This window comes from Asparagus officinalis, chromosome 8 (genome assembly GCF_001876935.1).
Source record: "Asparagus officinalis chromosome 8, Aspof.V1, whole genome shotgun sequence".
Lineage (NCBI taxonomy): Eukaryota > Viridiplantae > Streptophyta > Magnoliopsida > Asparagales > Asparagaceae > Asparagus > Asparagus officinalis.
Window position 1 is genome coordinate 6,665,433 of NC_033801.1, and position 15,647 is coordinate 6,681,079.

Genomic DNA, 15,647 nt, shown 5'->3' on the forward strand with positions numbered 1-15,647 from the left:
ACAGACTATGCAGACACATTCCTAACATAATAACTAAGATACGAAAGCATATAAAACATGCATAGTTGTTTTAGAAATCAAAATCATATGCTTGTCAGAAAACTAGTTTTTTGACTTCCCGAGAAAACCCCAAAACCATGTCAACAATCTACAAGCAAATCCCTCCAGATGTAGGTAATCTCCACCTGTAGGAAGCATATGAAGAAGAAAGAAGTGGAATTTGAAGTCAGAAACTCAAATTATGCGATAATGTAGAAAACCCCAATATATCTATTGGCAGTACAGTCTCTGGATGAATTCTGATACTCAAGCCCCGTGTCCGAGGGCTAAGCCGTCAGCGGACAACTAACAGTTTAACCATGAGACTCAGTCCCGCACAGATAACCGTCGGTGGATCATACTCCATTCGTAGATGGGTTAACCTAGCATATTTAGTCTTGAGGCCATTTGTGCAATTTCTATCTATCACTACTCAATCTTTCATCATTCTAAGGGTTATCCATTTCGTAAAAACATATTAGGGTGTATTTGCAACAAGTTTGAGATCAGACCATCAAGAGTCCATCAAGAAAGACCACATCTTCGATTTTATCCAAAAGTATAAACTTTTGAAGAAACTAGCTAAACAAATATGGATTAAAACATTCGTTAACAAAACACACATGTAATTAAGCATGTCCTAATTAAGAGACCTTAGCAAGAGTGCAAAAGATGCTTAGCGAGGGAGTATAGAAGATGCTTGCCGTGAGAGAAATCAATTGAAATCCAAGCTTTTCCGATCGAGACTCGAGCAAGGTGACATATTGATTCTGGAATGGAGTGATCTCAGGGATGAACTTTGATGGAATATGAAGTACATGGAGTACTTGACATGACTTCAATTAGACAATTATGTATTCTTTCCAGATCTTAGATATCTCTGAAAGCGCTCATCCAAAAGACACATCCATATAAGGTGGACAAGGAAAACGGTTTTTTACACCAATTTTATGGATCCATTTTGTTTTCATCTTTAAATGTTATCTGATAACATAGTATTCTCTAATAATTGTTAGCCATAATGCAGGTTTCACAACGCTATTACTGTCAAACATGCGAAGTTGTCTTGATGGAAATAAAGAGGAGCATTTTAGAAGAGGGCACGTCGTTGATATTATGCAGCAAGAGGTAAAGTAAAACAAAAAGGGAAAACAGGGAAATAGAAAGCAAACAAATTTCAACAAGGAAAAAGGCACACCACTTATAGTAAGATTTATACAACTAGGCAATGAGAAATTAGTAGTGAACGTAGATGCTGACATCAAAATAATTGAAGAACTAAAAAAATAATAAGTTCAAAATTTGTGGAGCTGGGGCCGCGAGCAAGATGAACAATCGCTTCATAGAAGCTAGATCAATTTTTTTAGGGGTGATGACAGATAGCTCACTGGTTGCTGAGTGTATTGCGATTCTTGAAGGTCTGCTCATCGCTGAAGCAGAAAAGAAGCGAATAGCACTGAGGGTTACTAAAAAACTCGAGAAAGTAGTGGTGTGGTCAGACTCATCGGAGGCAGTTGATCTAGTAAACAACAGAACATGACAGCTGCCAGCAGAGCTAGTAGGTATAATTCAAGCTTGTCAAGATGTACTGGATAGTAATCCTGAATTCTCAATGGAGTTTGTTTATAGAGAAGGGAATGTAATTGCTGACATTTTGGCTATAATAGCGCTAAGATTTCGTTTTAGCCAAAAACGGGTGGGCTTTCCACCTGAGTGCATACAACATGCTCTTGAATTAGATGAAGCATCGATTGGATATTAGGTCCTAATAAAAGATTTAAATTCAATCAATCTTACTGATCTGAATTGGATATTGAAAGTCAAAAAACATGAAGGAATACTCGAAAGCAAATAAAAAAGGTTTAAAGCTTGCACCAAGTAGCATAAAATGAAACAACAACATGACAGTTTACAGGTACATTACAATGTAATGGTGGTTATACATTTCAACTACTGCACAGTGTGTCGAATATGTCAGTTAGCTCTATTCGTAGAGTCCAACATAAGCAGTTTCTTGAACATAGAATGAGCATCCTCAACAAACAAGCTAGCCTCCAACATTTCAATATGACGCTAAATCTGCAGACACAGAAGATAACATCAACGAAAGGTGAGAAAGTAAAGCAACTTAGATTAAGAAATGAAGATTTAAAATAAAAAGGAAACATAATCATAAACTACAAGAAAAGATTTTACTCAACCATGAAATATGGCTATCATTTATACCAATCCAAACATTTTAGAGGAAATTACACAGCAAAGCTGCTTGAGAGCTTTACACGGTTGATTCTCAAATTCAATACTCATAGCTAGATACATAAAGATTAATACACATTCTATCGAAAATACCAATCCAGTAAACAGTAACTTCATTCAAAGTTATTAACGGTATACTGTAAATAACAAGTTAGATAAGGATAGACTCACTTGAAATGGTTATGCGGAAAAAAATGTTATAGCTCTCGTGGGCTGTTTACTTCTTTCTTACTCTTCCAATCGAAGCTTCATCTAATTCAAAAGCATGTTGTATGCACTCAGGTAGAAAGTCCACCCATTTTTGGTTAAAACGAAATCTTACTACTATTGTAGCCAAATTGTCAGTAAGTCATTCCCTTATCTATAAACAAACTCCACTGGGAATTCGGGATTACTATCCAATACATCTCGACAAGCTTGAATTATATCTACTAGCTCTGCCGGCAGCTGTCGCGTTCTGTTGTTTACTAGGTCAACTGCCTCCGATGAGTCTGACCTCACCACTGCTTTCTCGAGTTTTTTAGTAACCCTCAGTGGTATTCGCTTCTTTTCTGCTTCAACCATGAGAAAACCTTCAAGAATCGCAATACACTCAACAAACAGTGAGCTATCTGTCATCACCCCAAAAAGATTGATCTGGCTTCTATGAAGCGATTGTTCATCATGCTCACGGCCCCAACTCCACCAATTTTGAACTTATTATTTTTTGGTTCTTCAATTATTTTGATGCCAGCATCTACGTTCACTACCAATTCCTCATCGCCTAGTTGTATAAATCTTACTATAAGTGATGTGCCTTTTTCCTTGTTGAAATTTGTTTGCTTTCTATTTTCCTGTTTTTCCTTTTTGTTTTCCTTTACCTATTGCCGCATAATATCAACGACGTGCCCTTTTTTAAAATGCTCCTCTTTATTTCCATCAAGGAAGACAACTTTGCATGTTTGGCAGTAATGACGTTGTGAAACCTGCATTATGGCTAACAATTAGCAAAGAATACTATGTTATCAGATAACATATCTAAAGATGAAAACAAAAGGGCTCCATATAATTGGTGTAAATAACCTTTTTTCTTGTCCACCTTCTAACCCAAATCCTAAAGGGAACCCCCTCTCTAACCCAAATCCTCTCCTTCGTCGGCCTCCGCCACTCTCCTCCGCCCCTCGTCGTATCCGACCTTCAAACCCCTTCCCGTCGACGAGCTCGTGCCACCGCCGCGGCTCTCCGATCATCCCTTCCCCAAGCTCATGGTACGCGAAAGATCTGATCTTTATCGAAATTGATGAGATTTAGGGTTCATGATCTTGAATTGTCTGGACCGTTGTAGATTGTGCTTGATTTGGACGAGACCTTGGTTTGTGCGTATGAGACCTCTTGCCTCCCTGAGATTGTGAAGAGCCATGCGATTAAGGCTGAGATCAAGTGCTTCGAGCTAGAGTGCTTCTCGGTGGAGAAGGATGCTGAGGGGAAACCTTGGGTTAGTCACGTGACCGTGTTCGAGCGGCCGGGGTTGAGGGAGTTCTTGAAGAAGATCAGCGAGTGTGCTGATCTTGTTCTCTTTACTGCTGGCCTTGAAGGTTTGAAATTTTTTGACGCGGTTACTTGTTTGATTGTTTTTTTCTTATGGTTAAATGTCTGTTTTCAGGTTATGCTAGGCCTGTTGTCGATAGAATAGATGTTGACAACAAGTTCAGTCTCAGGCTGTACCGGCCATCACCGGTTAGCACGTAAGTTACTAATTTGTTGAATATTATGTTAACGATTTTGATGACTTCTTGAGTTAGAAGCCTATTAATTTATTCAGACTTTGTTTAAATGAACTTGAACTTAGTTAATTATAGTTAAAAAGTCTGTGAACTATGATTTATAGTTTCAGCGACAACAAGAGTTAATAATTTTAGTAGTAGTAAAGATTTTTAAGCTCTATTCAGTATTTTAATGAATATTTATAATCATTATGATTTACTGAAAATACTCAGATTATTGTGAATCTTTTATCATTTGAGATAATTCTATCATTAATTATACATTTATACTGTTTAAACTTTTCATAAAAATAAAATACATATTTTCCTCTTTATACTATATATACTAATCTAGTAAAAAATTTAAAATGAAAAAAATTGAAAAGACAAGAATTGAACAGAAAGAAACAAGAATATGGGCCGACCAACGACTCGAACTATAGTGGGTTTGGTAAGACCCGACCAGGTCCCATGCGGGCTGTGGGCCTGGTTGGGTTAACCCCAAACCCAGAAACAAAATCCTTAACCCGGCCCGTTGAGATCAGCCCGGATCCGGGTCTGAACTGGCTCGCCCCAAAATCGAATGGGCTGATTCATGGGTCAGGCCTGACCCGGACTGCCCCATCTCACCTCCATCCCACTTAGGTCACCTCACACGTGTCTCAAAGAATTTTGGATGTAGACACGCCCAGCCACACATACCATCATCAACAGTTCCTCAAACCCTTCTCTCTTTTCTCAAGCCCAAGTTCCCCTTATCCATCATCATCCTCCTCCTGTTTTCACTTCTCTTCTTCAGGAGTTAGAATCAGAAAAGGGTCATGAAGGGTGTGGGTTAAAGGTGGATCATCCTGGGAGAGAGAAAATGGAGCAACCTTTACATGTGGTGTGGGAGCAAAGCAGAGGGCGTGCACTAACTAATAGGAGGGTATAACTGTATATATGTCACATACATCATAACCTGAAGGAAGAAGTGGGAAAAAAAGGAATCTAGAGGTCATCATGCGAGCGACCCACAACTACATAGAAAAAGAATGAAAGCAGATAACGAGAGGGTATGTCCTGAAGGATATATTCACAAGGACGAAATACAAATAGCAAATGAAGAGAGAGACAGACCAAACGATGCAAAGAGATGCTTGTGCCCAATATGGCGAAGACAGCATAAACCACTACAAGGGAAAAAAGTCATTAAAATAGGAAAGTTAGTATTCCTGGAGCTAATCATGCAAAACATCACATCAGAAGGTAGAATCAATGTCACATACCACTTACTCGATCCACTCTCAAGTTCCACATTACGTGATATCATCTTAATTAGAAAGTCATTTGGTAGCATATGTGCCACACAAGGGATGCGTTCTTTTATGGCACTACCAAACCTTACATGATTCATAATAAGAAAAAAATCAAACACAACCAAGTACTTCACATAGCTCCCAAGGCATAGACCCCTGAATTAAATTCATCAGATTACTTTTTATTAGTTTTGTTGTACATGAAATCTTATCCACTAGTCCCATGGATCTACCCGCATGGAGAACATCCTTTCATGATATCTGATACCCGTATAGATGATATCGCTCAATGTTCTTTTAGGATACCACCTTCTATGGCTACGAGATCAAATATGATAATATCTTGAGTCATTAATCTAAACAAGTTGTCCTTCATATAGCTTGTGTGAGGAATTCCAAACGAAATCCAAGTACCACGAGTTGATACATAGGATATAGGACAAACGAGTACAAACAAAAGAGGAATCTCAAATGGATATCGAACATCCCTTGACAAGCATACTAACTAGTAATACCCCAGTCAGGGATCAAGACAAGGTATATTAGGTTTCAACATCGTGCATGAGTGAGTCTATGAACCATGGTCACATAACATGTCCGTAACCCACATATAAGGAAACCGTTCTTCATGTACAACATAAATAGAGACAACCGCCTAAATATCTAAGTCATGTGATACAGACTATGCAGACACATTCCTAACATAATAACTAAGATACGAAAGCATATAAAACATGCATAGTCGTTTTAGAAATCAAAATCACATGCTTGTCAGAAAACTAGTTTTTTGACTTCCCGAGAAAACCCCAAAACCATGTCAACAATCTACAAGCAAATCCCTCCAGATGTAGGTAATCTCCACCTGTAGGAAGCATATGAAGAAGAAAGAAGTGGAATTTGAAGTTAGAAACTCAAATTATGCGATAATGTAGAAAACCCCAATATATTTATTGGCAGTACAGTCTCTGGATGAATTCTGATACTCAAGCCCCGTGTCCGAGGGCTAAGCCGTCAGCGGACAACTAACAGTTTAACCATGAGACTCAGCCCCGCACAGATAACCGTTGGTGGATCATACTCCATTCGTAGATAGGTTAACCTAGCATATTTAGTCTTGAGGCCATTTGTGCAATTTCTATCTATCACTACTCAATCTTTCATCATTCTAAGGGTTATCCATTTCGTAAAAACATATTAGGGTGTATTTGCAACAAGTTTGAGATCAGACCATCAAGAGTCCATCAAGAAAGACCACATCTTCGATTTTATCCAAAAGTATAAACTTTTGAAGAAACTAGCTAAACAAATATGGATTAAAACATTCGTTAACAAAACACACATGTAATTAAGCATGTCCTAATTAAGAGACCTTAGCAAGAGTGCAGAAGATGCTTAGCGAGGGAGTATAGAAGATGCTTGCCGTAAGAGAAATCAATTGAAATCCAAGCTTTTCCGATCGAGACTCGAGCAAGGTGACATATTGATTCTGGAATGGAGTGATCTCAGGGATGAACTTTGATGGAATTTGAAGTACATGGAGTACTTGACATGACTTCAATTAGACAATTATGTATTCTTTCCAGATCTTAGATATCTCTAAAAGCGCTCATCCAAAAGACACATCCATATAAGGTGGACAAGGAAAACGGTTTTTTACACCAATTTTATGGATCCATTTTGTTTTCATCTTTAAATGTTATCTGATAACATAGTATTCTCTAATAATTGTTAGCCATAATGCAGGTTTCACAATGATATTACTGCCAAACATGCGAAGTTGTCTTGATGGAAATAAAGAGGAGCATTTTAGAAGAGGGCACGTCGTTGATATTATGCAGCAAGAGGTAAAGTAAAACAAAAAGGGAAAACAGGGAAATAGAAAGCAAACAAATTTCAACAAGGAAAAAGGCACACCACTTATAGTAAGATTTATACAACTAGGCAATGAGAAATTAGTAGTGAACGTAGATGCTGACATCAAAATAATTGAAGAACCAAAAAAATAATAAGTTCAAAATTTGTGGAGTTGGGGCCGCGAGCAAGATGAACAATCGCTTCATAGAAGCTAGATCAATTTTTTTAGGGGTGATGACAGATAGCTCACTGGTTGCTGAGTGTATTGCGATTCTTGAAGGTCTGCTCATCGCTGAAGCAGTAAAGAAGCGAATAACACTGAGGGTTACTAAAAAACTCGAGAAAGTAGTAGTGTGGTCAGACTCATCGGAGGCAGTTGATCTAGTAAACAACAGAACATGACAGCTGCCAGCAGTGCTAGTAGGTATAATTCAAGCTTGTCAAGATGTACTGGATAGTAATCCTGAATTCTCAATGGAGTTTGTTTATAGAGAAAATAATGTAATTGCTGACATTTTGGCTATAATAGCGCTAAGATTTCGTTTTAGCCAAAAACGGGTGGGCTTTCCACCTGAGTGCATACAACATGCTCTTGAATTAGATGAAGCATCGATTGGCTATTAGGTCCTAATAAAAGATTTAAATTCAATCAATTTTACTGATCTGAATTGGATATTGAAAGTCAAAAAACATGAAGGAATACTCGAAAGCAAATAAAAAAGGTTTAAAGCTTGCACCAAGTTGCATAAAATGAAACAACAGCATGACAGTTTACAGGTACATTACAATGTAATGGTGGTTATACATTTCAACTACTGCACAGTGTGTCGAATATGTCAGTTAGCTCTATTCGTAGAGTCCAACATAAGCAGTTTCTTGAACATAGAATGAGCATCCTCAACAAACAAGCTAGCCTCCAACATTTCAATATGACGCTAAATCTGCAGACACAGAAGATAACATCAACGAAAGGTGAGAAAGTAAAGCAACTTAGATTAAGAAATGAAGATTTAAAATAAAACGGAAACATAATCATAAACTACAAGAAAAGATTTTACTCAACCATGAAATATGGCTATCATTTATACCAATCCAAACATTTTAGAGGAAATTACACAGCAAAGCTGCTTGAGAGCTTTACACGGTTGATTCTCAAATTCAATACTCATAGCTAGATACATAAAGATTAATACACATTCTATCGAAAATACCAATCCAGTAAACAGTAACTTCATTCAAAGTTATTAACTGTATACTGTAAATAACAAGTTAGATAAGGATAGACTCACATGAAATGGTTATGCGGAAAAAAATGTTATAGCTCTCGTGGGCTGTTTACTTCTTTCTTACTCTTCCAATCGATGCTTCATCTAATTCAAGAGCATGTTGTATGCACTCATGTAGAAAGTCCACCCATTTTTGGTTAAAACGAAATCTTACTACTATTGTAGCCAAATTGTCAGTAAGTCATTCCCTTATCTATAAACAAACTCCACTGGGAATTCGGGATTACTATCCAATACATCTCGACAAGCTTGAATTATATCTACTAGCTCTGCCGGCAGCTGTCGCGTTCTGTTGTTTACTAGGTCAACTGCCTCCGATGAGTCTGACCTCACCACTGCTTTCTCGAGTTTTTTAGTAACCCTCAGTGGTATTCGCTTCTTTTCTGCTTCAACCATGAGAAAACCTTCAAGAATCGCAATACACTCAACAAACAGTGAGCTATCTGTCATCACCCCAAAAAGATTGATCTGGCTTCTATGAAGCGATTGTTCATCATGCTCACGGCCCCAACTCCACCAATTTTGAACTTATTATTTTTTGGTTCTTCAATTATTTTGATGCCAGCATCTACGTTCACTACCAATTCCTCATCGCCTAGTTGTATAAATCTTACTATAAGTGATGTGCCTTTTTCCTTGTTGAAATTTGTTTGCTTTCTATTTTCCTGTTTTTCCTTTTTGTTTTCCTTTACCTATTGCCGCATAATATCAACGACGTGCCCTTTTTTAAAATGCTCCTCTTTATTTCCATCAAGGAAGACAACTTTGCATGTTTGGCAGTAATGACGTTGTGAAACCTGCATTATGGCTAACAATTAGCAAAGAATACTATGTTATCAGATAACATATCTAAAGATGAAAACAAAAGGGCTCCATATAATTGGTGTAAATAACCTTTTTTCTTGTCCACCTTCTAACCCAAATCCTAAAGGGAACCCCCTCTCTAACCCAAATCCTCTCCTTCGTCGGCCTCCGCCACTCTCCTCCGCCCCTCGTCGTATCCGACCTTCAAACCCCTTCCCGTCGACGAGCTCGTGCCACCGCCGCGGCTCTCCGATCATCCCTTCCCCAAGCTCATGGTACGCGAAAGATCTGATCTTTATCGAAATTGATGAGATTTAGGGTTCATGATCTTGAATTGTCTGGACCGTTGTAGATTGTGCTTGATTTGGACGAGACCTTGGTTTGTGCGTATGAGACCTCTTGCCTCCCTGAGATTGTGAAGAGCCATGCGATTAAGGCTGAGATCAAGTGCTTCGAGCTAGAGTGCTTCTCGGTGGAGAAGGATGCTGAGGGGAAACCTTGGGTTAGTCACGTGACCGTGTTCGAGCGGCCGGGGTTGAGGGAGTTCTTGAAGAAGATCAGCGAGTGTGCTGATCTTGTTCTCTTTACTGCTGGCCTTGAAGGTTTGAAATTTTTTGACGCGGTTACTTGTTTGATTGTTTTTTTCTTATGGTTAAATGTCTGTTTTCAGGTTATGCTAGGCCTGTTGTCGATAGAATAGATGTTGACAACAAGTTCAGTCTCAGGCTGTACCGGCCATCACCGGTTAGCACGTAAGTTACTAATTTGTTGAATATTATGTTAACGATTTTGATGACTTCTTGAGTTAGAAGCCTATTAATTTATTCAGACTTTGTTTAAATGAACTTGAACTTAGTTAATTATAGTTAAAAAGTCTGTGAACTATGATTTATAGTTTCAGCGACAACAAGAGTTAATAATTTTAGTAGTAGTAAAGATTTTTAAGCTCTATTCAGTATTTTAATGAATATTTATAATCATTATGATTTACTGAAAATACTCAGATTATTGTGAATCTTTTATCATTTGAGATAATTCTATCATTAATTATACATTTATACTGTTTAAACTTTTCATAAAAATAAAATACATATTTTCCTCTTTATACTATATATACTAATCTAGTAAAAAATTTAAAATGAAAAAAATTGAAAAGACAAGAATTGAACAGAAAGAAACAAGAATATGGGCCGACCAACGACTCGAACTATAGTGGGTTTGGTAAGACCCGACCAGGTCCCATGCGGGCTGTGGGCCTGGTTGGGTTAACCCCAAACCCAGAAACAAAATCCTTAACCCGGCCCGTTGAGATCAGCCCGGATCCGGGTCTGAACTGGCTCGCCCCAAAATCGAATGGGCTGATTCATGGGTCAGGCCTGACCCGGACTGCCCCATCTCACCTCCATCCCACTTAGGTCACCTCACACGTGTCTCAAAGAATTTTGGATGTAGACACGCCCAGCCACACATACCATCATCAACAGTTCCTCAAACCCTTCTCTCTTTTCTCAAGCCCAAGTTCCCCTTATCCATCATCATCCTCCTCCTGTTTTCACTTCTCTTCTTCAGGAGTTAGAATCAGAAAAGGGTCATGAAGGGTGTGGGTTAAAGGTGGATCATCCTGGGAGAGAGAAAATGGAGCAACCTTTACATGTGGTGTGGGAGCAAAGCAGAGGGCGTGCACTAACTAATAGGAGGGTATAACTGTATATATGTCACATACATCATAACCTGAAGGAAGAAGTGGGAAAAAAAGGAATCTAGAGGTCATCATGCGAGCGACCCACAACTACATAGAAAAAGAATGAAAGCAGATAACGAGAGGGTATGTCCTGAAGGATATATTCACAAGGACGAAATACAAATAGCAAATGAAGAGAGAGACAGACCAAACGATGCAAAGAGATGCTTGTGCCCAATATGGCGAAGACAGCATAAACCACTACAAGGGAAAAAAGTCATTAAAATAGGAAAGTTAGTATTCCTGGAGCTAATCATGCAAAACATCACATCAGAAGGTAGAATCAATGTCACATACCACTTACTCGATCCACTCTCAAGTTCCACATTACGTGATATCATCTTAATTAGAAAGTCATTTGGTAGCATATGTGCCACACAAGGGATGCGTTCTTTTATGGCACTACCAAACCTTACATGATTCATAATAAGAAAAAAATCAAACACAACCAAGTACTTCACATAGCTCCCAAGGCATAGACCCCTGAATTAAATTCATCAGATTACTTTTTATTAGTTTTGTTGTACATGAAATCTTATCCACTAGTCCCATGGATCTACCCGCATGGAGAACATCCTTTCATGATATCTGATACCTGTATAGATGATATCGCTCAATGTTCTTTTAGGATACCACCTTCTATGGCTACGAGATCAAATATGATAATAATATTGAATCATTAATCTAAACACGTCCTTCATATAGCTTGTGTGAGGAATTCCAAACGAAATCCAAGTACCACGAGTTGATACATAGGATATAGGACAAACGAGTACAAACAAAAGAGGAATCTCAAATGGATATCGAACATCCCTTGACAAGCATACTAACTAGTAATACCCCAGTCAGGGATCAAGACAAGGTATATTAGGTTTCAACATCGTGCATGAGTGAGTCTATGAACCATGGTCACATAACATGTCCGTAACCCACATATAAGGAAACCGTTCTTCATGTACAACATAAATAGAGACAACCGCCTAAATTATCTAAGTCATGTGATACAGACTATGCAGACACATTCCTAACATAATAACTAAGATACGAAAGCATATAAAACATGCATAGTCGTTTTAGAAATCAAAATCATATGCTTGTCAGAAAACTAGTTTTTTGACTTCCCGAGAAAACCCCAAAACCATGTCAACAATCTACAAGCAAATCCCTCCAGATGTAGGTAATCTCCACCTGTAGGAAGCATATGAAGAAGAAAGAAGTGGAATTTGAAGTTAGAAACTCAAATTATGCGATAATGTAGAAAACCCCAATATATTTATTGGCAGTACAGTCTCTGGATGAATTCTGATACTCAAGCCCCGTGTCCGAGGGCTAAGCCGTCAACGGACAACTAACAGTTTAACCATGAGACTCAGTCCCGCACAGATAACCGTCGGTGGATCATACTCCATTCGTAGATGGGTTAACCTAGCATATTTAGTCTTGAGGCCATTTGTGCAATTTCTATCTATCACTACTCAATCTTTCATCATTCTAAGGGTTATCCATTTCGTAAAAACATATTAGGGTGTATTTGCAACAAGTTTGAGATCAGACCATCAAGAGTCCATCAAGAAAGACCACATCTTCGATTTTATCCAAAAGTATAAACTTTTGAAGAAACTAGCTAAACAAATATGGATTAAAACATTCGTTAACAAAACACACATGTAATTAAGCATGTCCTAATTAAGAGACCTTAGCAAGAGTGCAAAAGATGCTTAGCGAGGGAGTATAGAAGATGCTTGCCGTGAGAGAAATCAATTGAAATCCAAGCTTTTCCGATCGAGACTCGAGCAAGGTGACATATTGATTCTGGAATGGAGTGATCTCAGGGATGAACTTTGATGGAATATGAAGTACATGGAGTACTTGACATGACTTCAATTAGACAATTATGTATTCTTTCCAGATCTTAGATATCTCTAAAAGCGCTCATCCAAAAGACACATCCATATAAGGTGGACAAGGAAAACGGTTTTTTACACCAATTTTATGGATCCATTTTGTTTTCATCTTTAAATGTTATCTGATAACATAGTATTCTCTAATAATTGTTAGCCATAATGCAGGTTTCACAATGATATTACTGCCAAACATGCGAAGTTGTCTTGATGGAAATAAAGAGGAGCATTTTAGAAGAGGGCACATCGTTGATATTATGCAGCAAGAGGTAAAGTAAAACAAAAAGGGAAAACAGGGAAATAGAAAGCAAACAAATTTCAACAAGGAAAAAGGCACACCACTTATAGTAAGATTTATACAACTAGGCAATGAGAAATTAGTAGTGAACGTAGATGCTGACATCAAAATAATTGAAGAACTAAAAAAATAATAAGTTCAAAATTTGTGGAGTTGGGGCCGCGAGCAAGATGAACAATCGCTTCATAGAAGCTAGATCAATTTTTTTAGGGGTGATGACAGATAGCTCACTGGTTGCTGAGTGTATTGCGATTCTTGAAGGTCTGCTCATCGCTGAAGCAGAAAAGAAGCGAATAGCACTGAGGGTTACTAAAAAACTCGAGAAAGTAGTGGTGTAGTCAGACTCATCGGAGGCAGTTGATCTAGTAAACAACAGAACATGACAGCTGCCAGAAGAGCTAGTAGGTATAATTCAAGCTTGTCAAGATGTACTGGATAGTAATCCTGAATTCTCAATGGAGTTTGTTTATAGAGAAGGGAATGTAATTGCTGACATTTTGGCTATAATAGCGCTAAGATTTCGTTTTAGCCAAAAACGGGTGGGCTTTCCACCTGAGTGCATACAACATGCTCTTGAATTAGATGAAGCATCGATTGGATATTAGGTCCTAATAAAAGATTTAAATTCAATCAATTTTACTGATCTGAATTGGATATTGAAAGTCAAAAAACATGAAGGAATACTCGAAAGCAAATAAAAAAGGTTTAAAGCTTGCACCAAGTAGCATAAAATGAAACAACAGCATGACAGTTTACAGGTACATTACAATGTAATGGTAGTTATACATTTCAACTACTGCACAGTGTGTCGAATATGTCAGTTAGCTCTATTCGTAGAGTCCAACATAAGCAGTTTCTTGAACATAGAATGAGCATCCTCAACAAACAAGCTAGCCTCCAACATTTCAATATGACGCTAAATCTGCAGACACAGAAGATAACATCAACGAAAGGTGAGAAAGTAAAGCAACTTAGATTAAGAAATGAAGATTTAAAATAAAAAGGAAACATAATCATAAACTACAAGAAAAGATTTTACTCAACCATGAAATATGGCTATCATTTATACCAATCCAAACATTTTAGAGGAAATTACACAGCAAAGCTGCTTGAGAGCTTTACACGGTTGATTCTCAAATTCAATACTCATAGCTAGATACATAAAGATTAATACACATTCTATCGAAAATACCAATCCAGTAAACAGTAACTTCATTCAAAGTTATTAACGGTATACTGTAAATAACAAGTTAGATAAGGATAGACTCACTTGAAATGGTTATGCGGAAAAAAATGTTATAGCTCTCGTGGGCTGTTTACTTCTTTCTTACTCTTCCAATCGAAGCTTCATCTAATTCAAAAGCATGTTGTATGCACTCAGGTAGAAAGTCCACCCATTTTTGGTTAAAACGAAATCTTACTACTATTGTAGCCAAATTGTCAGTAAGTCATTCCCTTATCTATAAACAAACTCCACTGGGAATTCGGGATTACTATCCAATACATCTCGACAAGCTTGAATTATATCTACTAGCTCTGCCGGCAGCTGTCGCGTTCTGTTGTTTACTAGGTCAACTGCCTCCGATGAGTCTGACCTCACCACTGCTTTCTCGAGTTTTTTAGTAACCCTCAGTGCTATTCGCTTCTTTTTTGCTTCAACCATGACAAAACCTTCAAGAATCGCAATACACTCAACAAACAGTGAGCTATCTGTCATCACCCCAAAAAGATTGATCTGGCTTCTATGAAGCGATTGTTCATCATGCTCACGGCCCCAACTCCACCAATTTTGAACTTATTATTTTTTGGTTCTTCAATTATTTTGATGCCAGCATCTACGTTCACTACCAATTCCTCATCGCCTAGTTGTATAAATCTTACTATAAGTGATGTGCCTTTTTCCTTGTTGAAATTTGTTTGCTTTTATTTTCCTGTTTTTCCTTTTTGTTTTCCTTTACCTATTGCCGCATAATATCAACGACGTGCCCTTTTTTAAAATGATCCTCTTTATTTCCATCAAGGAAGACAACTTTGCATGTTTGGTAGTAATGACGTTGTGAAACCTGCATTATGGCTAACAATTAGCAAAGAATACTATGTTATCAGATAACATATCTAAAGATGAAAACAAAAGGGCTCCATATAATTGGTGTAAATAACCTTTTTTCTTGTCCACCTTCTAACCCAAATCCTAAAGGGAACCCCCTCTCTAACCCAAATCCTCTCCTTCGTCGGCCTCCGCCACACTCCTCCGCCCCTCGTCATATCCGACCTTCAAACCCCTTCCCGTCGACGAGCTCGTGCCGCCGCCGCGGCTCTCCAATCATCCCTTCCCCAAGCTCACGGTACGCGAAAGATCTGATCTTTATCGAAATTGATGAGATTTAGGGTTCATGATCTTGAATTGAATTAAATTCATCAGATTACT

The 15,647-nt window shown here is 38.1% G+C and overlaps 1 protein-coding gene across 1 annotated transcript; it reads left to right on the forward strand.

Moving 5' to 3' along the window:
- LOC109820771 (uncharacterized protein C2F7.02c-like) lies at positions 1,412–10,003 on the forward strand. Its single transcript, XM_020386966.1, has 4 exons — positions 1,412–1,561; positions 3,620–3,869; positions 3,938–4,019; positions 9,950–10,003. The coding sequence occupies exons 1-4, from the start codon at positions 1,412–1,414 to the stop codon at positions 9,957–9,959; spliced, it is 492 nt and encodes a 163-aa protein (XP_020242555.1). The 3' UTR covers positions 9,960–10,003.